This window comes from Lactuca serriola, chromosome 2, assembly GCF_051521515.1.
Source record: "Lactuca serriola cultivar US96UC23 chromosome 2, Lser_US96UC23_V15, whole genome shotgun sequence".
NCBI lineage: Eukaryota > Viridiplantae > Streptophyta > Magnoliopsida > Asterales > Asteraceae > Lactuca > Lactuca serriola.
The window spans coordinates 25,224,546-25,248,225 of NC_136409.1; the positions used below are offsets into that span (position 1 = coordinate 25,224,546).

At 39.1% G+C, this 23,680-nt stretch overlaps 1 protein-coding gene and 1 long non-coding RNA gene across 2 annotated transcripts; one reads left to right on the plus strand and one right to left on the minus strand.

Moving 5' to 3' along the window:
* Positions 1-15,255: 15,255 nt before the first annotated feature.
* On the minus strand, positions 15,256-16,620 carry LOC145090252 (uncharacterized). Its single transcript, XR_013701457.1, has 3 exons — positions 16,406-16,620; positions 15,814-16,309; positions 15,256-15,690 (listed from the first exon to the last, which is right to left on the minus strand). It is a non-coding gene; the product is annotated as an uncharacterized LOC145090252 (long non-coding RNA).
* A 1,046-nt stretch (positions 16,621-17,666) lies between these two features.
* On the plus strand, positions 17,667-18,200 carry LOC145089076 (uncharacterized). Its single transcript, XM_079027572.1, has one exon. The coding sequence runs from the start codon at positions 17,667-17,669 to the stop codon at positions 18,198-18,200; it is 534 nt and encodes a 177-aa protein (XP_078883698.1).
* The last annotated feature ends 5,480 nt before the right edge of the window (positions 18,201-23,680 follow it).

Consider the following 23,680-nt stretch of genomic DNA (forward strand, 5'->3'; position numbering starts at 1 on the left):
TTAAATGGAGGGGCAATCTCTTGGAAGAGTTCCAAGCAGGAGACGGTGGCTGATTCGACTTGTGAATCAGAGTATATAGCAGCGAGTGAAGCAGCAAAGGAGGCGATATGGCTGAAGAACTTCATCGGAGACCTTGGAGTTGTACCAGCTATTAAAGAGCCTATAGAGATTTTCTGTGACAGCAATAGTGCGGTTGCCTTAGCCAAGGAACCAAGAGATCATGGCAGATCCCAACACATTGACAGAAAATATCACTTCATAAGACACAAGATTGAAGAAGGACTCCTCGTGGCAAAGAGGGTATCGTCAGATGAGAATCCTGCAGATCCCCTTACGAAGGGACTGACGAGGGTTAAGCATTTTCAGCATGCGAGGCGCATCGGGCTGAGGGACGATATTAGTTTTACAGATTAGATAGCTTTTTCTGAAACTTGTAAAATGTAATCAACGTTTGATGATGAATAAAATTTGTGATTTATTTATGAGTAAAGTGTTACTGTCATTGTCAATTATTTACTATTGTTTTAGTTTTGCATGTTTTGACTTCCAGAATAATTAATTTATTCAAACCTCCACAATCGGTCATACGTCAGAAGTAGGTATGAATCAAGATTGTCATGAATTGGGTTTGTAGATGGCTAAAGGTGTTTAGACATGGCAATGGTTGCTGCAGCGTTCATGAGTACTCATAAGTTATGAGTATTGCTATAAACCCACGCTCACTTGTATCACTTCATGGAATTTATCTCGAGTGATCATGAGACGATAATATCATATAAGTCTTCAAACCTACAGATATGAGTTGTTACCTATGAGTTGGCTGTGCATTGATTGCACGTAAACGCATCAGTAACTTGATGTTATAAAACGTGCCTTTGTGTACAATTCAACAAGTAGTAGAACAAGCATATGAGTTGAAGTTTATATGTTCCTTCTAGAAATAGAAGTGATATCTGGGCCCCTCGATGATTTTGTGTTGACCCATTAACCGGGCCCGGTCAGAACTAAATTGATGTGTTCAGTTAAGTTCTTTGTCAAACAAATCAGAAGTCGAGAAACATCTGTCAGACAATAAGCAAGACATAGTTCCATGTGTTTGTCTGGCTGATATCATGAGAACAGAGGATTATATGATCACTTGTCTTAAAATGGCGCTTCATAGTTCAACAGAGTTTTCGAGAGCTACGATTGATGGTTGGTTCCTGAAGTTATATACGCAAATACAGTTATTAGACTTTTTCAAGTGGGAGTCTGTTGGATAAGGTGTCTAAGTCCATAACTTATTTGGTATATACTTGACCCGACCCGGCATGGTCCATTTGGGTTGTACTTCACCCGAACTATTTATGGATAATTTTATGAGAGTAATACACATATGTTTGTTAATATATTATAAGTTATAATATATTAATATGAAGTCATGTTATTTAATTAGTCGTAGACTTAAATTAATTATGAATTAATTTAGAGATTAAAAGGAAGACTAATTAGATTGCGGGCTATTGGTTTTATATGGTGTGGGCTAACACTCATTTGTTAATGGGCTAGGCTTATATGGATGTCCATGGATGATCCATGAAGCTTTAAACCCATGGATCCTTGGAAAAGGAAAGGCCATGGGTTATTAGGGTTTCACCCTAACCATGCACACTATATAAGCATGCTTATGTTGCATGAAATAGCCACTAGTGTATGTGTGTTAGTGTGTGGCCGAAAATATAGTGTGTGTACACTCTCTCAAAGTTTTCCAAGTGTTTGTGGTGATTTGTGATTTCCATTTGAGGCATTCACACTATTGGTGCTTGGCTCTCAAACTCCAAGGAATCAATCTCATCAAAAGGTATGTAATCTCATCTAACTCCTTTATGTTTAAATGTTCCCCATGCCATGTTAGATAGGTTATGAACCTTGGAAATTATTATTTTGCATGTATTAGACAAACATAGATCCAAGGTTTATTAGGGTTGCATGCACACTTACGAAGTGTTAGATGGCTCAAAACCCAACAAAACTCACCTCGCGTGACTGACTGCTGCAACTCTGGGTGAGGAATCTTTGTCTGCTACTCCGGAGACTCGCCGGCTATATATTTCCATAAAAGTACTTAGTCAAAAACTGATAACTACTCTTAGGGTAAAATGACCATTTTACCCCATACTAAAATCAACATCCTAGTCAAAGTCAACCCCCAGTTCACCTGACTCGCCGAGTTGGTTCACCAAACCGTCGAGTCCCTATCCTTTCATTTGTTCCTGTGACATCCCCAAAATCACGGCTAGAAAAGACCGATTTGTTTATGCTTTGTTTAAAAATCAGAGTTACATTTTAAAGGAAAGTGTTGAGGAATTTGTCCCAAAACAAAATACGATAAAGATTTATCAAAAGCATTTCCATAGAAATGTATTTCATTAAAAGACTTGGGATGTCATCTTCATACAGATCAAAAGCATAAACAGTACAATATAAGCCTTACTACATTATTTCATATCTACAGGCCTATATCCGTAATCCCTCGTCCAAAACATCACATATGCTCATGCGCCACTACCTGTAATACAAGAAACTGAGTGGGTCAGGCTTGGGAGCCTGGTGAGCACATAGGGTTTTCAACCCACAATAAATAAGTTTATTAATTTCATCGATCAACAATAACCCGATTACCCGTTCCCGTTATCCTCACTTTACGTCCCTAAACACCTATCATAAGGGACCTAGCCTAAGGATCATCATCGGGACGGACACTACTGCTAAGGGGATTCCTCAGCAATAAATGTCCTAAAGGCAACCATGTGGGGGATGGAGTACACCGGTGAACACATCGTTCACAAACACCTACAGATTGCGAGCCTGCTAGTGTTCCACTGGACTGTCTAGAAGAGTCTGTGGTCGTCATCCATACTCCGCTAGATGACAGAATCAAAAACATCAACATCGAGGCCTCTCATCATTTTATCACACATCACCTATTACATCTACCCATGTTTTACCCCAACATTTTCGTAGATATAAAATACATATACAGTTTAAATCATTGAAAACATGTATAACAACGTTCATCTAGCATAGATAGCAAGTATTCAGATAATATGCACACATAGCACGTAATTTATATAAAATACTTCATATCTATGTGTAAGTTGAAAGTAACTATGCACTCACTTGTTAAAGTGATGATTCCAAAATCGGGCAGCGCTTGCTTCTAACGATTCTATTTTCCTTCGACGAAACCTAGCATTATTATCGCTAAATTTTAGTCTAATATTTACCGTGACCAACTATTAGTCTTAGTATTATTATTATTATATAAGCGTTAAACAATATTTTCCAACCACTATGTACATATGTACAGACAGGGGCCAGACATAAAACAGCGGAGGGCAGGACCATTTTGGCATATAGCACTTCTGAAATCCAACAACCCTATGCGGCCCTTTAAACCAGATTCCCCGTACCGCGAGTAGTTAAAAAAAATATTATAACGACACTTATATAAGTTATAATAATAGCTCAAATATTTATTATAAGTTCATAATAACAATACTAATTTTAAATATAAGCTATATTAAAATAAGGTAAGCATAACTTACTTACAAGGGGGTTTTAGCTAGGAGTCGGGCTCTGCAGGGGCAGAACTTCGTCGCTGAATCTTTCTAAGAAAGATTCGTGCAGCGCTTCAGCGCTCACCTTACTATACTAAACTATAGAAAGAGAAGTCGAATCACGAGGGACCGAAATGCTCGGGGGATAAGGAGAGAAAGACTCTTGAATCAAGAGAATGGTGCAAGAAATATGAGAGCCCAAGGCTCTTATTTATACTAATTGAATTTTCAAAAACTACCCTCCATAATTACTTAATGACCTTTTAGTTATATAAACAACTAAACACCCCTCTATAATACTATTTTAAATGGATTTAATGATATTTGTACTAAACTAATGTCGAAAGAACTCAACATTAGTCTTATAATGACCGCATCGTCGATACCTTTCTAATGATATACACAAATGTATATATATGTGTACGTATACATGATTTATACTTTATTTTAATACGTAAATATGCTATTATAATTTGTAACTCGTTCATACGAACTCCGTTTTTGACGTTCTTTATATCCACGCGTAGGTGGAGACGTACTCTACAACTTTCGTTTAGACTCCGTCGGCTAATTTTGAATTTATTTTTAAAGTTATATTTTTAACAGGCCGGGACAGGATTGGTCTGTTTAAAATCTCATAACTTCTTCATACGAAGTTAGATTTGGGCGTTCTTTTTATCGATGTTCTTAGTTTAACATATTCTACGACTTTCGTTTAGATCGCTAAGGCTAAATCTCGCTCTATCAAATTCACTATTCACGCTTCCCGGTATCGTGTCGGTTCTGTCGTGAAACTTCGACGGATCATAACTTCTTCGATATAACTCGGATTTCGGCGTTCCTTATATGCACGGAAACCTTGAGACATATTCTACAACTTTATGTAGAGATATCGGGATTATCTCACACTTTAATTTTGACGCTCATTTTTATTCTTTATTAATTATACATTTATAATTAAATAATAAACACATAAACACACATAATTCACATAATACTCAAATATTTCATCTTTATTACTTCAAAAAGAGTTACAAGAGTTGACCTAGACTATTACATTGACAAAAATTCTTAGCCCTGAAACCCGGACGTTACAATTCTCTCCCCCTTAGGATGATTCCGTCCCGGAATCATGCATCAGCAAACAGATGTGGATAGCGACTCATCATGTCATCCTCTGTTTCCCAAGTGAGATTCGGCCCATTCGAATGTTTCCATCGGACTAGCACCAAGTCGACCATCTGGCGTCGTAACTTCTTAGTCTTACGGTCAACAATTGCCTCAGGCTCTTCGATCAGCCTTTTATTTTCATCCATCCTTAACTCTGAGATTGGAATTATATCGGGAACATCTCCCGTGAATTTCCTCAAATAACACACATGGAAGGTGTTATGAATACCGTTGAGTTCTTCAGGCAATTCTAGCTTGTAAGCTTGGTTCCCAATCTTCTAAAGAACTTTGAATGGTCCAATAAACCTTGACTCAACTTTCCTCGTTTCCCAAATCGTATAAGTCCCTTCCACAGTGAGACTTTAAGCAAAACAGAATCCCCAACTTCGAAAGTTATCGGTCGTCTTTTCTTGTCGGCATAGCTCTTCTGATGATCCTGGGCTGCTAACATCCTTTCCCTAATCACCTTCAACTTCTCAGCAGTCTCATGGACTATCTCGGGGCCCATAAATTGCTTCTCTCCGGCTTCAAGCCAACAAGACGGCGTACGACACTTCTGCCCATACAAGGCTTGATAAGGAGCCATCTTGATGCTCGAGTGAAAACTATTGTTGTAGGAAAATTCTACCAGAGGTAAGTGCTCGTCCCAATTCCCTTGGAATTCGAGGGTACATGCTCTCAGCATATCTTCCAGCGTCTGAATCGTTCTTTCGCTCTGACCATCAGTTTGCGGATGGTAAGCAGTACTTAAACACAACTTTGTACCCAACTCCTCTTGTAGACTCCTCCAAAACCGTGATGTGAAACGACTATCACGATCTGATACAATCGTAAGAGGGACACCGTGAAGTCTTACAATTTCCTTCACGTAAGCATTTGCGAGCTTATCCATAGACCACTTCTCGTTGGTTGCTATGAAGTGTGCACTTTTGGTGAAACGATCCACCACTACCCAAATCATGTCGTATCCGCTCTTCGTCCTGGGTAGTTTAGTCACAAAATCCATGGTGATGTCTTCCCATTTACCCATGGGTACAAGTAAAGGTTCTAAACTCCCATACGGTTTTTGATGTTGTGCCTTGACTCTAGCACATGTCACACACTCGGCCACATACTTCGCAACATCGAGCTTCATCGTCGGCCACCAGTAGTAGGGTTTTATATCCTTATACATTTTAGTGCTACCGGGATGAATTGAGTACATGGTCTTATGTGCTTCTTCCATCAGAAGATCTCTTATTCCTCCCGTCTTAGGTACCCAAATTCGATCTTGGAATACCTTCAGTCCTCGACTGTTTGTACCGAACACTAACGTTCTTCCCAAACGTTCTTCCTTACGGTCATTCTTCTCTAAAGCTTCTTCTTGAGCTTTCCTGACACTTTCCACAATCGTCGAGACGACTTCAATTCTTAACGCTCTTGGCCTTTTCCTTTCAAGATTGACTTTCCGACTGAGAGCATCAACATCAATATTTGCTTTACCTGGGTGGTAAAGTATCTCACAGTCGTAGTCCTTGAGAAGTTCTATCCAGTGTCGTTGCCTCATGTTCAACTCCTTCTGATTAAAGAGATACTGGAGACTCTTATGATCAATGAAGAGCTTGCACTTCGTGTCGTAGAGGTAATGCCTCCATATCTTTAAGGCAAATACTACCACTGCCAACTCCAGATCATGAGTGGGGTAGTTCTTTTCGTGCTTTTTCAATTGTCGAGATGCGTATGCTATCACCTTTTCTCTTTGGGTCAGAACACAACCCAACCTGACTCCAGATGCATCACTATAAACCGCAAAGTCTTCAACTCCATCGGGTAGAGAAAGTATCGGTGCTTCACATAACTTCTTCTTTAGCTTCTCGAATGCCTCATCGTGCTTCTCACTCCACGTATACATAGCTCCTTTATGGTTTAACACTGTTAATGGAGTAGCTATGGAAGAAAAACCTTGGATAAATCGTCGATAATATCCGGCTAATCCTAGAAAGCTTCGAATCTCCGTGGGACTTTTCGGACGTTCCCACTTCATCACAGCCTCGATCTTTGTGGGGTCAACCTTTATTCCCTCCTGGTTAACAACATGACCCAAGAATTGGACTTCCCGTATCCAAAAGTCGCATTTGGAGAACTTTGCAAAAAGCTTCTCCTTCTTCAACACTTCTAATACTTCTCGTAGATGCTTGCCATGCTCCTCCTAGCTTTTCGAGTAGATGAGAATGTCGTCGATCAATACTATCACGGATTTATCGAGGAATGGTTTACAAACCCTATTCATCAAATCCATGAATGTTGCAGGAGCATTTGTTAGTCCAAATGACATAACCAAGAACTCATAGTGTCCATATCTTGTTCTGAATGCAGTCTTCTCAATATCCTGCACTCTTACCTTCAGCTGATGATATCCTGACCTAAGATCGATCTTTGAGAAGTAGCTCGAACCTTGCAGCTGATCGAATAGGTCGTCAATCATCGGCAATGGATACTTGTTCTTCACCGATGCCTTATTCAGCTCTCGGTAGTCTATGCACATCCTCATGCTTCCGTCCTTCTTCTTTACGAATAACACCGGAGCTCCCCAAGGTGATGAACTAGGTCGAATGAAACCGTTGTCCAACAGCTCCTGAAGTTGCGTCATGAACTCCTTCATCTCCGTCGGTGCTAATCGGTATGGTGCTTTTGCTATCAGTGTTGTTCCTGGTAACAAGTCGATACGAAACTCCACTTGTCTATTAGGTGGTAATCCGGGAAGATCTTCGAGAAAGACTTCCGGATAATCACACACAACCGGTATATTCTGCACCTCTTTCTTTTCTTTCTTAGCATCGATTATGAATGCCAAGTACGATGCACATCCCTTGGACAAACATTTCCTGGCTTTCATCAAGGAGATGATTCCAGAATTCACTCTACGTTTATCCCCGTACACCATAAATGATTCCTTTCCGGGTAGGTTCACCCTTACTATCTTCTTTCGGCATTGAATCTCAACATCGTTGGCACTAAGCCAATCCATACCCAAAACGATGTCGAAACCGTTTAACTCTATGGGTAATAGCTTTTCGTGGAATTCGTTTCCGTTTAGGTCAATGACAATGTTCCTAATACAATTACTAACAGGTACGAATTTGCCACTGGCAACTTCTACAATCAGGGCATTATCTAGTTTTTCTATAGGCAATGCTAATTTCCCACCAAATTTATGCGACACAAAGGAGTAGTTGGCTCCGGAATCAAATAGTATATTTGCAGGAAAACCATTTACAAGAAAGGTACCTGAAGCGACGTCTGCTGCCTCCTTTGCAACCTCGAGCGTCATCTGGAAGGCTCTCGCCTTCGGCTTTGGTGGTACGTTGGGTCTTCCTGCCTCCTTCTTCTTCGGGCAGTCCTTCAAAATGTGCCCTTCTTCATTACACCCATAACAGGCCTTCTGGTTGAGGGTGCATTCATTGGCATAGTGCCCAGGCTTTCCGCATTTGTAACAAGTGACCCCTCTGTCACACTTCCCAGTGTGCTTTTTCTTGCACTTGTCACACCACTTCACTTCTGATCCTCCTCCTCTCGAACCAGACTTCGAGAACCTACTCTTCTTATTGGACTTCGAGGATCCATCGAACTTCCGTTTCTCACCAACCTCAGCCCTTTCCAGACCTCTTTCCTTTTGTTGGGTCTCCACGTTCTTAGCCGCTCGAACAGCTGATTTCAGAGTGGTTGCCATCTTAACTGTTGGGCCAAAGTCAGCCGGCAGTCCGTTTGCGAACTTCTCAATTTTGGAAAGTTCGATTGGCACTAGGTATGGAAACAACTTCATCTTTTCCGTAAATGCAGCAGCATAGTCATTGATGCTCATTCTCCCCTTCTTTAAATTTTGGAACTCATTGTTCAGATCAATCAGGTCTATCTCTGAACAGTATTGCGCCTTTAGTTGTTCCAAGAACTCATCCCATGACATTTTCAGAGCTTCTCCTCGTGGCATTGTATCTACCAATAGCTTCCACCAGCTCAAGACTCCAGTTTTCAATTGTCTTACAGCGAAGACAGTCTTCTGCTTCTTGCTGCAGTCGCAGCTCTCAAACACCATCTCCATCTCGGAGATCCAGTCTATAATCTCAACAGGCTTTGGGCATCCTGAGAGACTTGGTGGTTTCGCACCCAAGAAATTTTTGTACATCCGCCCATCCTTGTTGTTTCTCCCTTCTGGGCCATTCCTTTGCTCACATTGAGTCCCTACTTGAATCACTTGGCGACTATAGTTCCCTTCCTCAAATGGCTCGGGAACTGGCTCCGTCAGTTCAACATGTATGGTAGGTTCGTCCCTATTTTCGTGGAGCATCCGTCTCATTTCCTCCCTTTGTTCAGCTAGCATAGCTTGAATCATGGCTTGAACTCCAGCCATGGTGACTGGCTCAAGTGCAACTTCTTCAACAACAGGTATTTGCTGAACCACTGGGGGTTGGTTCCTACCTCCATTCGCGTTCACGTTTCCGCTATGGGTCCTTGCTATCTTGATCTATACACCGAATAAGGTGAATTTAGATCTTTATTTAGGATAGACGTTTAAATCGTCCTTATCACTCCGAAACGTTTACATGTTAGTTCTAATATCGTAGTCGTACGTTTCGAATCCTAAACACATAAGGTTTCCAGATCCGGTCGGCAACAGACCATAGATCCGAACAAATAACCGCATATCATGCACAAAGCATTTAGCACATAAAAGCAATTTTAGGCACAGTTCCTAAAATAAGCTAGTGCTCACACCTCACAATCATCGCTTAGCATTCTAAGTTTAAGTCTAGAAATCCTAAAAATTCCTAGTTCGCTTAAACTAATGCTCTGATATCAACTGTGACATCCCCAAAATCACGGCCAGAAAAGACCAATTTGTTTATGCTTTGTTTAAAAATCAGAGTTACATTTTAAAGGAAAGTGTTGAGGAATTTGTCCCAAGACAAAATATGATAAAGATTTATCAAAAGCATTTCCATAGAAATGTATTTCATTAAAAGACTTGGAATGTCATGTTCGTACAGATCAAAAGCATAAACAGTACAATATAAGCCTTACTACATTATTTCATATCTACAGGCCTATATCCGTAATCCTTCGTCCAAAACATCACCTATGCTCATGCGCCACTACCTGTAATACAAGAAACTGAGTGGGTTAGGCTTGGGAGCCTGGTGAGCACATAGGGTTTTCAACCCACAATAAATAAGTTTATTAATTTCATCAATCAACAATAACCCGATTACCCGTTCCCGTTATCCTCACTTTACGTCCCTAAACACCTATCATAAGGGACCTAGCCTAAGGATCATCATCGGGACGGACACTACTGCTAAGGGGATTCCTCAGCAATAAATGTCCTAAAGGCAACCATGTGGGGGATGGAGTACACTGGTGAACACATCGTTCACAAACACCTACAGATTGCGAGCCTGCTAGTGTTCCATTGGACTGTCTAGAAGAGTCTGTGGTCGTCATCCATACTCCGCTAGATGACAGAATCAACAACATCAACATCGAGGCCTCTCATCATTTTATCACACATCACCTATTACATCTACCCATGTTTTACCCCAACATTTTCGTAGATATAAAATACATATATAGTTTAAATCATTGAAAACATGTATAACAACGTTCATCTAGCATAGATAGCAAGTATTCAGATAATATGCACACATAGCACGTAATTTATATAAAATACTTCATATCTATGTGTAAGTTGAAAGTAACTATGCACTCACTTGTTAAAGTGATGATTCCAAAATCGGGCAGCGCTTGCTTCTAACGATTCTATTTTCCTTCGACGAAACCTAGCATTATTATCGCTAAATTTTAGTCTAATATTTACTGTGACCAACTATTAGTCTTAGTATTATTATTATTATATAAGCGTTAAACAATATTTTTCAACCACTATGTACAGACAGGGGCCAGACATAAAACACCGGAGGGCAGGACCATTTTGGCATATAGCACTTCTGAAATCCAACAACCCTATGCGGCCCTTTAAACCAGATTCCCCGTACCGCGAGTAGTTAAAAAAAAATTATAACGACACTTATATAAGTTATAATAATAGCTCAAATATTTATTATAAGTTCATAATAACAATACTAATTTTAAATATAAGCTATATTAAAATAAGGTAAGCATAACTTACTTACAAGGGGGTTTTAGCTAGGAGTCGGGCTCTGCAGGGGCAGAACTTCGTCGCTGAATCTTTCTAAGAAAGATTCGTGCAGCGCTTCAGCGCTCACCTTACTATACTAAACTACAGAAAGAGAAGTCGAATCACGAGGGACCGAAATGCTCGGGGGATAATGAGAGAAAGTCTCTTGAATCAAGAGAATGGTGCAAGAAATATGAGAGCCCAAGGCTCTTATTTATACTAATTGAATTTTCAAAAACTACCCTCCATAATTACTTAATGACCTTTTAGTTATATAAACAACTAAACACCCCTCTATAATACTATTTTAAATGGATTTAATGATATTTGTACTAAACTAATGTCGAAAGAACTCAACATTAGTCCTATAATGACCGCATCGTCAATACCTTTCTAATGATATATACATATGTATATATATATATATATATATATATATATGTGTGTGTGTGTGTGTGTGTGTACGTATACATGATTTATACTTTATTTTAATACGTAAATATGCTATTATAACTTGTAACTCGTTCATACGAACTCCGTTTTTGACGTTCTTTATATCCACGCGTAAGTGGAGACGTACTCTACAACTTTCGTTTAGACTCCGTCGGCTAATTTTGACTTTATTTTTAAAGTTATATTTTTAACAGGCCAGGACAGGATTGGTCTGTTTAAAATCTCATAACTTCTTCATACGAAGTTAGATTTGGGCATTCTTTTTATCAATGTTCTTAGTTTAACATATTCTACGACTTTCTTTTAGATCGCTAAGGCTAAATCTCGCTCTATCGTAAATTCACTATTCACGCTTCCCGGTATCGTGTCGGTTCTGTCGTGAAACTTCGACGGGTCATAACTTCTTCGTTATAACTCGGATTTCGGCGTTCCTTATATGCACGGAAACCTTGAGACATATTCTACAACTTTATGTAGAGATATCGGGATTATCTCACACTTTAATTTTGACGCTCATTTTTATTCTTTATTAATTATACATTTATAATTAAATAATAAACACATAAATTAACACACATAATTCACATAATACTCCAATATTTCATCTTTATTACTTCAAAAAGAGTTACAAGAGTTGACCTAGACTATTACATTGACAAAAATGCTTAGCCCTGAAACTCGGACGTTTCAATAAGTGGGTTAGATCTGATCCCACATCGGTTGGGAAGGAGAACTAAGCATTCCTTATAAAGGGTGTGGATACCTTCCCTATCACAACGCGTTTTAAAGCCGTGAGGGCAGCAGATCCCATAAGAACTCTGCAGTTAAGCGTGCTCGGGCGGGAGTAGTACCAGGATGGGTGACCCCCTGGGAAGTCCTCATGCCGAGTGGCCCTAAGCGGACAATATTGTGATACGTGCCAGAGGGGGATGTTACAAATGGTATCAGAGCCAGAGTATGGGTCGATGTGTTCGACGGGGACGTCGAACCCTATAATGGTGGGTGAAAGTGGGTTAGATCTGATCTCACATCGGCTGGGAAGGAGAACTAAGCATTCCTTATAAAGGGTGTGGATACCTTCCCTATCACAATGCGTTTTAAAGTCGTGAGGGCAGCAGATCCCATAAGAACTCTGCAGTTAAGCGTGCTCGGGCGGGAGTAATACCAGGATGGGTGACCCCCTGGGAAGTCCTCGTGCCGAGTGGCCCAAAGCGGACAATATTGTGATACGTGCCAGAGGGGGATGTTACAGTTCCCGACCCCGACTCTACTCGTCGAGTCTAGCAAGAACTGCACGAGTTTTCCTTCAATCATAGCATCAGGACTATCCTCATCTGGCTCGCCAAGTTCATCCTTGAACTCATCGAGTTCGTCTTCATCATATGAGTGTGACCAGTCTGTGACTCGCCAAGTTGTATGAACAACTCATCGAGTCCGTCTTCATGGGTTGGGAGATTGCCTTGGACTCGCCGAGTGTGTTCATCCACTCGCCGAGTGCCATGGTTTCCAGGTCCATTACTACGTCTATTTCATTAAGTCCTTCTTCTGGACTCATCTAGATCCCTTCTAAACTCAAATGGATCCCTTCGAATCATAAAAGGTTGGAGAACCAAACCCTCGACTCGCCAAGTCCCATGAGCGACTCGTTGAGTCGACTTATGCCCAAGTCCATAACTCGATTTCTGTTGTGCAAAACTCATCCAAAAGGTAGATCTGGGCTTCTAAGACTGATATAACACGTAAAGTCATGAACTTTACGTCCATGCATGGGACTTTTAAGCTTAAAAGACCAAAAATGGGGTTTTATTACATGCATGGGGTTCTCATGGCCATAAAGATGGCACCTTTATGGCATGAGGACCCTCCAAGGTTCCAGATCTGAAGCTTCTACCCTACATTACACCCTAGAATCCGAAATGACATGGAAAAGCCCCCAAAGATGCCAAGGTTCAATCCCCAATTTAGATTTAACACATAGGAGGTCAAGATATGGGCTATTTACCTCAAATACACTAGAAATGCAACCAAACTCGGAATCCACTGACTTGCTCCTTGATTCACCAAACTTCCCTTCCTTCTTCTCGCTTCAAATCAAGATGCAAAGGCACAATATAGCTCAAAGATTCTCACAACTGATTAGGGTTTCACTCATACAGCTCCTACTAGCCGAGTCGGTCTTCCGACTCGTCGAGTAGGTCACTTAATCCCCCGACCCGGAGTCGATCCTACTCGACGAGTTGAGCCTTCAACTCGCTGAGTCCAAGGGTAAAAATATGAAGTTTGACTTGAATTTTAATGCGTACCTGATATCGGGTGTTACATGACTCCTTGAGATCGATAAGCTCGAAGACATTGTTCTTCAGGACGGAAATAGTCGGGGGGAAGTCTTTGACTTTTCACACAAGAGTAAGTAAAGTTTTAATGGAGGTCTGAATAAGGGTTCGAAATTAATAAGCCTATATCAACAAGTGTACTTCTTCGACACATAAGCTTATTGGACACATCAGCATGCCACATAAGCATTGTAACCAGGAAACCTTCTAAAAGTTGATAAAATGGTGTAATTAATAGGTCAATTACGAGTTTACTGGTCTAATGTACCAAAAAAACTTTAAGGACCAAATTAACCAAATGAAGAAAGTTTCGTGTGCTATAGTGACATTATCCCATAATTTTAAGGTCAATTCATTCACATAAGGATTTGGTTTTGGGCAAGGGTGTTGTACCTTAAGCCTCGCCAGGGGTGATGTCCCTTTGAACCCCACCGCGGGCACTACCCAAGGACCTTGTGTTGTCGAGTAAACTTTTGTTTACCTAAATGTGTACTTTTGACCTCCAATCTCGGGTTATAGCCAAAGATGAACTTAGAATGTCTCGAGTTAATAATGATTAGACTAACAGGATTGACAAAACTAAAATCACCAACATCGACTATATGCAAAATTGTACATGAAGTTTTTATATTCCACAAACAATTTGCAAATATAAAATTTCAAATTTCGGCTGGCTGAAAATTTTCTTACTATTTTGTTATATTAAAAGTGTGTGTGTGTGTGTGTCTATATATATATATATATATATATATATATATATATATATATATATATATATATATATATATATATATTCACTAGCCGTTATCCGCGCAATGCGACCGACAACGAATATTTGTTTAGTAAATTAGTTTCTTTTGGGGCAAAAACCTTATGGACCATATATGTTACGAAAAAACGTTTAGGACAAAAACCAAGAAGAATCTAGGGAATCACATGGGTCATTTATGTAATTTTGTCTAAAAACTTAATAAGAATTTTAGTAACAAGTATTTGAAATTTTAATTTTAAGACTATAATAACGAACGTGCATAAAATTACTAATGATTGAATGTACAATATTAATATGCACCTAAGCTACGATCCAAAATTAAATTAGAGTTTATTTTATAAAAATTAAATATTACCTACCTCCTAATAAAATCGATAAATATGACAGTTTTTTATTTTTATCTACATACTTTGTTAGAATATAAGTAACTTATTTAAAAATAATCAAATAGTTATATATCCTAAGAAAATAAATATTTTAATTTTTTAAAATTTAAAAATTTTGTTGTAATATTCAAAATTTTGAAAATTAAAAAAAGTTAAAAGTTGAAAATGTAGAGCGATGTTTACCGCTTCCGACTTTTGTTTAAGTTTTAAATTTATGTTTGTTTAGAAAATTTATATAAAATGATAACTTATTATTTATTTTTTTAATAATACCAATAAAACGTATTTTTAATTTAATCGTTAGAACTTTCCAAAGCAAACAACTTCAATATAATTTCATTCAACATCAAATTTACAACCAATATCCATATCAATCCCACTACACCGATAATATGTTACAACATGACTAAGGCAAAATAGGTTCGAAGGGTAAAGTCGACCCAAAATTCCAAAAAACAAAATTAAACAACTAACAAAAAATATAGGGCGTAATGGTCCAAAACACCCACCAATAAAAGTAAGGTTCTAGAATTACGCCATAGACTACTAATTATGTAATTACATGTCGATGATCCACCGAACAATTTTTGTAATTATCAAAAGGAGAATCAAAACAGCTTCCAAACCTTAGGGGCATAATCGACCAAAACACCCAATAAAACATAAGATTCCATACTTGTGCCAATTAGACCCATTGATTGTGCTTGTGCAAACTACATGATAAAGACCCACAAGACCATTTCCTGTGATTATAACCTGCCAATAGTGTCTAGTACTCCAAGGAAAACTATTCTAACACCACCTCCTATATAACAAAGACCAATTGGAAAAATTAACAAAAAATGAGAGCATGTTTGTAAAAGGTTATTATATTGGAATATAAAGGTTAAACTAAAATGATTAAGGATCTAATCAGATTGTTGATTACCTATGTTTGGTGAATAATTCAACCATTTACATGAATCTTATTGCCTTCTTCCACTTCAATCCCTTCATTTTCTTGCTCTGTAAAAAAACATCATCTACAATCAAAGATCTATCTTATCAAATGATCCCAAAATAAGAAATAGATGATCTCACTATCTCATAAACAACTATATAATTATTGTGCTCTTTCAATACATAAACCATCCACATCATATCGGGTCATCAACCTACACCCACCATCACAGTAAGCCACTTAATCAGACCACCATCTAACACCACCAGAGATTAAACCACTGGTTTCACTCTATGCTAACCATCACTTGTCATCACCTGTTACAGCTAAGCACCACCATAACCTCCATTTGTTTGACCAAACATCACTCGATTTCATTATCTTGAACCTCAAATTTCTTTCTCAACCCTACCCTACCGTGAAACACCTCACCTTGATGGACCAATGTCAAAAAGGTGTAGCAGTGATTGATGTATGAGATAACCTAGAAAAATAGCAATAACCTGATCAATAATGTGATTAAGAAAATACATGTCTATATTTAAGTTACTATAAGAGATTGAAGCAAAAAGAAGCTTACATATAGATATTTCTTGAGGTCTTTTCAAGAAGCAATATCTCCGGCAGCTGCAAAATTAGAAAAGTTTCACATGATCTCGTGTAGGTATACATTGATAAAGTCATGTTGAACTCGAAAATCTATTTTGGATGTAACTCCAAAATCAAACCTGATGTAGGTTGAGATTCCTTTCACCTCTCTTACCTTAAATAATATGTTTGATTAGTTGAAATTGATCTTTATTATAGAGATCAATGTTGGAGTTACATATGGATGTCAATGCTAATCGAGAAAAGGGGGTACAGGTTGTATTTTGACATATTCTCGCATAACCCTGCAACTTATTTTGCTGATCTAGCAGCTGTTCATAGTAATAAAAATACATTTTATATTTTATCATCAAACTTGTTTTCAGGCAGAAAGTGTTCCATTTGGTAAATGTGATACTTAAAAAGAAATAGTAGATAATCAACTCCTATACAATACAAATTGTTTTGAATATATATATATATATATATATATATATATATATATATATATATATATATATATATATATATATCATACTACATTATTAGGCCGGACGGAGTGGGGTGAGGGAAGGGCGAGGGAACCGATCCCGCACCTGTGCACACCGCACCGTGGGTGCGGGAAAGGAACCATAGGAAGCAATCGGGGGGAGAGAGTCCCGCTCTCTCTCTCTTCCAACTATTGGCCACTGCAATTTTTTTTTCTTTTTTATACTCAAACGGCTATATAGCCGTTAACATATATATATATATATATATATATATATATATATATATATATATATATATATATATATATATATATATATTTATATATATATTTATATATATATATATATATATATATTTCTTTTTTCCTTTCCTTTTCTTAATCTATAAATACTCACACATTTTATCATTTTTTAAACCATAATCTATATTTCTCTATATTTCTCTCTAAAAAATATTACTCAAAATGTCACCATCTTCATCATCCGATTCGACGGCAGTAGAGGAGGCTAAGTTTATCGGTTCCGTCATGGCGAAAACGGTTGCTACTATCAAAACCGACTTGGTGAAACATCACGTGCACGACCTAACCTAAGAAAGTCGTCGTTACGTAGAAATCACGAAGTCAGACACGATCGTCTTATAGAAGATTATTTTGCAGATGACGCCGTCTACGCTGTAAAGTTTCGACGTCGGTTCCGGATGAAGAAGGAACTATTTTTACGTATTGTTGGCGATTTGGAAGGCCGTTTTCCATATTTCCAATGGAAAATGGATGCAAGGGGAAAAAAGGTTTCTCTCCCATTCAAAAATCCACGGCTTCAATTCGTCAGCTAGCATACGGCATGGGCGCAGACAAATGGGATGAGTATTTTAGAATGTCAGAGCGTACCGTGAGGGACTCTGTGTACAAGTTCTGCAAAGCGATCTGTTTGGTTTACGGACAACGATATTTGTGCAAACCAACTATCAACGATATCCACCAAGTGTATACGGTGCATGAAGGCAAACATGGATTCCCTGGAATGCTAGGTAGTATCGATTGCATGCATTGGAGTTGGTCATTATGCCCCAACGCATGGCGTGGTCAGTACATGAGAGGCGACCACAAAGAGCCGACGATTATTCTAGAGGCTATCGCATCACATGATCTTTGGATATGGCATGCATTCTTTGGTCTAGCTGGTGCAAACAATGACATCCACGTGCTAGACCAGTCGCCTGTATTCAACGATATCTACCTTGGAAAGTCACACGATGTACCTTTTCAAGCAAATAGGGTAGCATATAAGCGTTGATACTATCTTATTGACGGTATATATCCTCCCTTGTCTGTTTTTGTGAAATCGTTTACATGTCCTAACGACCCGAAAAGGAAAAAGTTTAAAGAGGCGTAAGAGTCAGCTAGGAAGGATGTGGAGCGAGCATTTGGTGTACTTAAGAGACGTTGGCAAGTACTAACGGTCGGGGCAAGGTCATATGAGGTGAAAAGGTTACAACATGTAATGTATGCATGTATCATATTGCATAATATGATTCTTGAAGACGAAGGAAGAGCGATATGCCGATACAACGAAAATGAAGTTTTGCCAAATGTCGAAGGAGTAGTCGTTGGTACACAAGAGTATATAGTGAATAGAAAAGAAGTACACAATCGCGACCTTCATTAGGCCCTTCGTGTTGATTTGGTGGAGCACATTTATAGGGCTCATGTTCAGCCCCCGCAAGAGTTATCTTATGATGATGATTTGTTTGACGAATCAGACGAGGATTCTGATATGTTCGTCGAGAGTGAAGATTCCGACGACGAGAGTGACGCTGGGGAGAATGATGCAGATGATCTAGGCGAGGACGAAGACGATGATTCCGAGTGACGTATCTAAGTTTAAATAAAATTAGGATATTAATTAATAATTTTTACTATGTTGTAGTTTGTTTGATTTTTTTTTTTTTTTTGGGGGGGGTGTGGGGGAGGGGGGTTCTATTTATTTAAATATTAGGGTTAATGTAATTTTTATTTTACTTAATCAAATGCTTTTTATTTTTAATTAAATTTTATGTTTGATATTAATTTAAAAATTATAAATAAAAAAATTAATTTTATTTAAAATATTAAAAAAAAAAGTGAGGGAACTTAGCTTTTAGGTGAGGGAAAGGAGAGTGAGGAATAGAAGGGTATATGGCCCACCAAAAGTGAGGGAACCATCCCTCCCACTCCTTCCAGTCTTATACAAACCTTATTATTTCTAAAAATATATTTAAAACGTCGCTAAAAATACAACAATCCATAAATATAATAATATTATTATTTAAATCTTACATTATTATACATAGTTTAACCTAGGCTCCTTAACTTCCCTTCTTACTTTTTATCTCTTCTTTTGACTCGACTCTTTGTTAATTTAAATCAGTCAAATAATTAACCAACTCTGCAATTGAATCGATCGATTCCTTCATATATCTCTTGAGTCAATATTGAATCCTGAGATATCGGCTACTATCTGTCGATCCTGGCCACCTTCCCTTATGTATGGATCATACAAGAAACCATTCAGCACCAAACAAACTATCGCTAATTGGATGTCATATTTTTTCCATACTTCGTGAACATCAGCTTCCAAGTCTTTGACGAAAACCCACCGTACTCTATCTCAACTCAAAAGCAGCAAAATACCTCTAATACACTTTCTATCTCTCTGTGTGTGTTTGCAAAAACAGAACCAAATCACTTTGATTTCAGATTTCACGGATCGAGTAGGGTCTTAAGTTCCCAAGGGTTGTCCTTCACGATTTTAAAATCTGAAAGTAACGGCCTCCAACCTCATATTTGCGTCTTCATCGATGCAAACGACCTTGATACGAGCCCAGTAAGCCAATTCAAGGAGTCCAACCCAATAACCAAGCGACCAGCAAGGCTTGAAGACTGAAGCAGTCATCCACGTCCTACTTTTCTGCATGCAGTTAGGAAGACATTTTCTCCCATGTTTCCATTTCTTTTTCCATGTTCCATTTTCCTTCCCATGCATTATTAGCTTGCTTTGTTTCCCTTCTTGTATTTAAAGATTTAGGATTGCATAAAAAAGATCAGAAAAATTACCTCAGTTCTTGTTTCGGATTTACATTTACGTACTGGAGCCTTACCCCCTATAAGGGTTAAACTATCAATTGGTGATTTCATTCACGTCTCGAAAAGATGTTTCATCCACGTCAGAAGAAGTACCACCCACCGTATCCGACCAATTAGCCCAGTTAATCGTCGCCACTAATGCAGCAGCGCAACAGCATACAGCCCACATCGGCAACCTAATCAAATCCATGAAATTGTTGACGGCCAAATTCGATTCCCAATCACAAACCACCGCCAACCTTGTTAATCACATCACCACGCTATCCGACCAACTGTCGCTAGAACACTCCCACGAACGAAACATACGCAATATTAACAACTTTTAAAACCAGCCCATCCAGTTGGTCAACAAACCCTAACGTCACTCCTACCTTAACTCCACTTTCGTCAAACACCCCAAGACCCATGAAAACAAATCCTACACTACCATTCGCCCTCTTATCAGCTGACACGTTACAGGAAAGACGAAAAGCTGGACTCTGCTTCAAATGCCCGGAAAAGTATACACCAGACCATAAGTACTCACTGCCCCAGTTTCTCCTAATTGTTGACAATGACGATCAAGAAAGCATGGAGGAAGAAACAACAGTCACAAGCTCTGACGAACCACAACCAGCATTCTTTTCCCTCTTGCATGCAGCGTTTTTTGGGTTATCATCCCTACAAACACTTCGTGTTACAGGATAATTGTGGAAGTACACACAATAACATCCAACCGAGAGTCGCCTCCCTCCTTAACCTGGAAACCAAATCCGTTCAACCATTCTCAGTAATGGTCGGCAATGGTCAATACATCCAATGTCAGGGGTTTTGTCCTAATATCCGCTTACAATTGTCTAACTCTCGCTTCCAGGTGCCAATTTTCGTCCTACCAGTGGAAGAAGCAGATGTGATCTTGGGGGTTACTTGGCTTAATACCTTGGGAAGGCTCTCAGCTGACTTTTCAATCCCAGAGATTACCTTCCAACATGAAGATCAACCATGCACCCTGACAGGAGAACCTTGGACCCAGCACGTAACCCCTAGCTCTGTATCCACGCTAATATGCATCACTACATACTCTCAATTACAAACCATCACCAATCAACCAGATCACTAACCCCACACCCCTCACCCATGACAATCCCAAAATACAAACCTTGCTCCAACAATTGTCAGAGATTTTTCAAGAACCTCAAACCCTACCACCATCTAGACCTCACAACCACAACATTCCCCTAACCAATCCAAATACCATCATCAATATCAAACCATATGGATATCCACAGTTCCAGAAAAAAATCATGACAGCATTAATAACAGAGATGCTTCAGAATGGAGTTATTAGACCAAGCCAAAGTCTCTTTTCGTACCTAGTGCTATTAGTAAAGAAAAAGGATGGCTCCTAGAGGTTTTTCGTAGACTACAGAGCACTAAATGTCGTGACAGTATGAGACCGATTCCCCATTCCAACAATCGATGAACTCCTTGACGAGTTACACGGAGCAACTATTTTTTCTAAGATAGATCTCTGATCCGGCTACCACCAAATAAGAGTATCAGAAAAAGACGTTCATAAAACAGTGTTTCGCACATTCGACGACATTACAAGTTTCTCGTCATGCCATTTGGCCTCACAAACGCACCATCCACTTTTCAGTCCACCATGAACGATCTCTTCAGAACCGCCCTTCAACGGTTCGTGTTAGTCTTCTTGGATGACATCCTAGTCTTCAGTCCTTCCTTGGATACTCATTATGAACACTTACGACTTGTTTTTCAAAGCTTACGGGATCACCAATTTCACACCAAACCATCCAAATGTATGTTTGCTATGCATGAGATCTCTTTGCTGGGACACAAAATTTCATCAACTGGAGTAGTACCAGAAGCAGACAATATACAAGTAATGTAACAATGGCCACAACCCACATCCTTCACAACCTTTAGCGCTTACTTAGGATTGACGGGATATTACCGTCGATTTGTTCCCCTCTACGCCAAAATTGCAGCACCTTTAACTAATATTCTTAAACTCAAATCTTTTGCGTGGAATAACTCACAGGAGGCGTTTGAACAACTTAAGATAGCCATGCAAGACTTGGTGACGTTAGCCCTACCAAACTTCAACTCTCAATTTGATGTAAACATAGATGCTTCAGGAATGGCAATTGGAGTACTGTTATCTCAAAACAACAGACCAATATCCTTTTTTATGTAACACCGGAAATTTTCAAACAAATTTTTCATTTTAAAATCATATAATTCTCGTAACACATTTCACAAAAATCTCACTGATTTAATTTACAAAACACAACTTCATAATTGTTTTGATTCGTACTCCAGGATCCTCAAAACATAACTCTTGTTCTGGTGTGTACAATCAAGCCGGTGCCTTCCCGCGATCCTGAGAAAACCTGAAACACATATCACATAACACGGTAAGCACGAAGTTTAGTGAGTTCCCCAAAATACCACATACAACACATTAGCCACTCGAGGCTATAACTCTGTAAGACCCTCCGGTCAATGTGTCTTAGTCAGACCCTCCAGTCCCACAACTCTGATGGACCCTCTGGTCCTAACTCTGTGGACCCTCCGGTCTTAGCTCTGTAAACTCTGAGTAATACACGGCATAAATCACAAAGAAATAATGCAGGATATCACGATACACAGATAAGCACATAAGACATCTCTGTCACACAAAATACCACTCATGGTAAAGTATAATGAGAAGAATCACCTCGGATGATGAACAACCCCTATAACGTTGCTGCTACGGACCGGCCTTTAACTCTATGTCAAACCCACAATTAACTCAATTAGGAACTAAGTCCAAACTCTCACTCATTAGGTAGAAAGACAATCCACTAACTAGCCCATTAACACCCTAAAACTCATTTGGCCCAACAAGGCCCAATAATGAATGGGCTCTCCCGAGGCCCAACTCCCAAATCCAAGTGACCATCCCTACTCAAGGGCCCAATACATAATTATAATATTTTCCCTGCTCATAGTCTCCAACACCCAAGCCCAAGGATTCAGGCCCACCCTTAAGGCCCAACATAACCTCTAGCCCAAACGCCCACAGAGGATTTATGCAGGGCATACCTCTCTTGGTACGCTCAGTATACTCATGCATGCATGAAACTGATCGAGACATCAACCCAGTACACGGGGCGTACTGGATCTTACGTCGGGTGTACGCTCAGTTTGCTTTAGACCATTCCCCTGGTCTTAACCCATTAAGTCCTTAGCTCATTTCTCAGAGTTGGACTCCCTAATGTCTCTTAATCCATAAAGTTAGTGACTTTAAGCCTTTGTATGTCTGATTAGGTCACAAACACTCAAAACACCCATCTTTTTTCCTCATGAAGCTCATAACTCATGCATGGCCTACTCCTAACGTCAAAGATTAGGTATTTATGACTCTACTCCACAAAGTACACTGAAAAGGGGTAGATCAAGGTCTTCGGAGCTCCTTATCTCATGAACTCTCCATCTTTTGGGACAAAACCCTAAAATACTCCATAGAAAAGCACAAATCAAAAGGGTAAGAAAGCTTGAAGCTTTATACCTTTATGTGAAGCTTTCCACACATCTAAGCTCAGATCCAAACTTATGGGCTCTCACTCCTTCTCTTCCAAAGCTTCTTCTCTACTTCAAGAACCC

Bases quoted from the DNA above. Each gene is read 5' to 3' on its own strand.
- LOC145089076 (XM_079027572.1), top strand. From the start codon at position 17,667: ATGGAAAATGGATGCAAGGGGAAAAAAGGTTTCTCTCCCATTCAAAAA.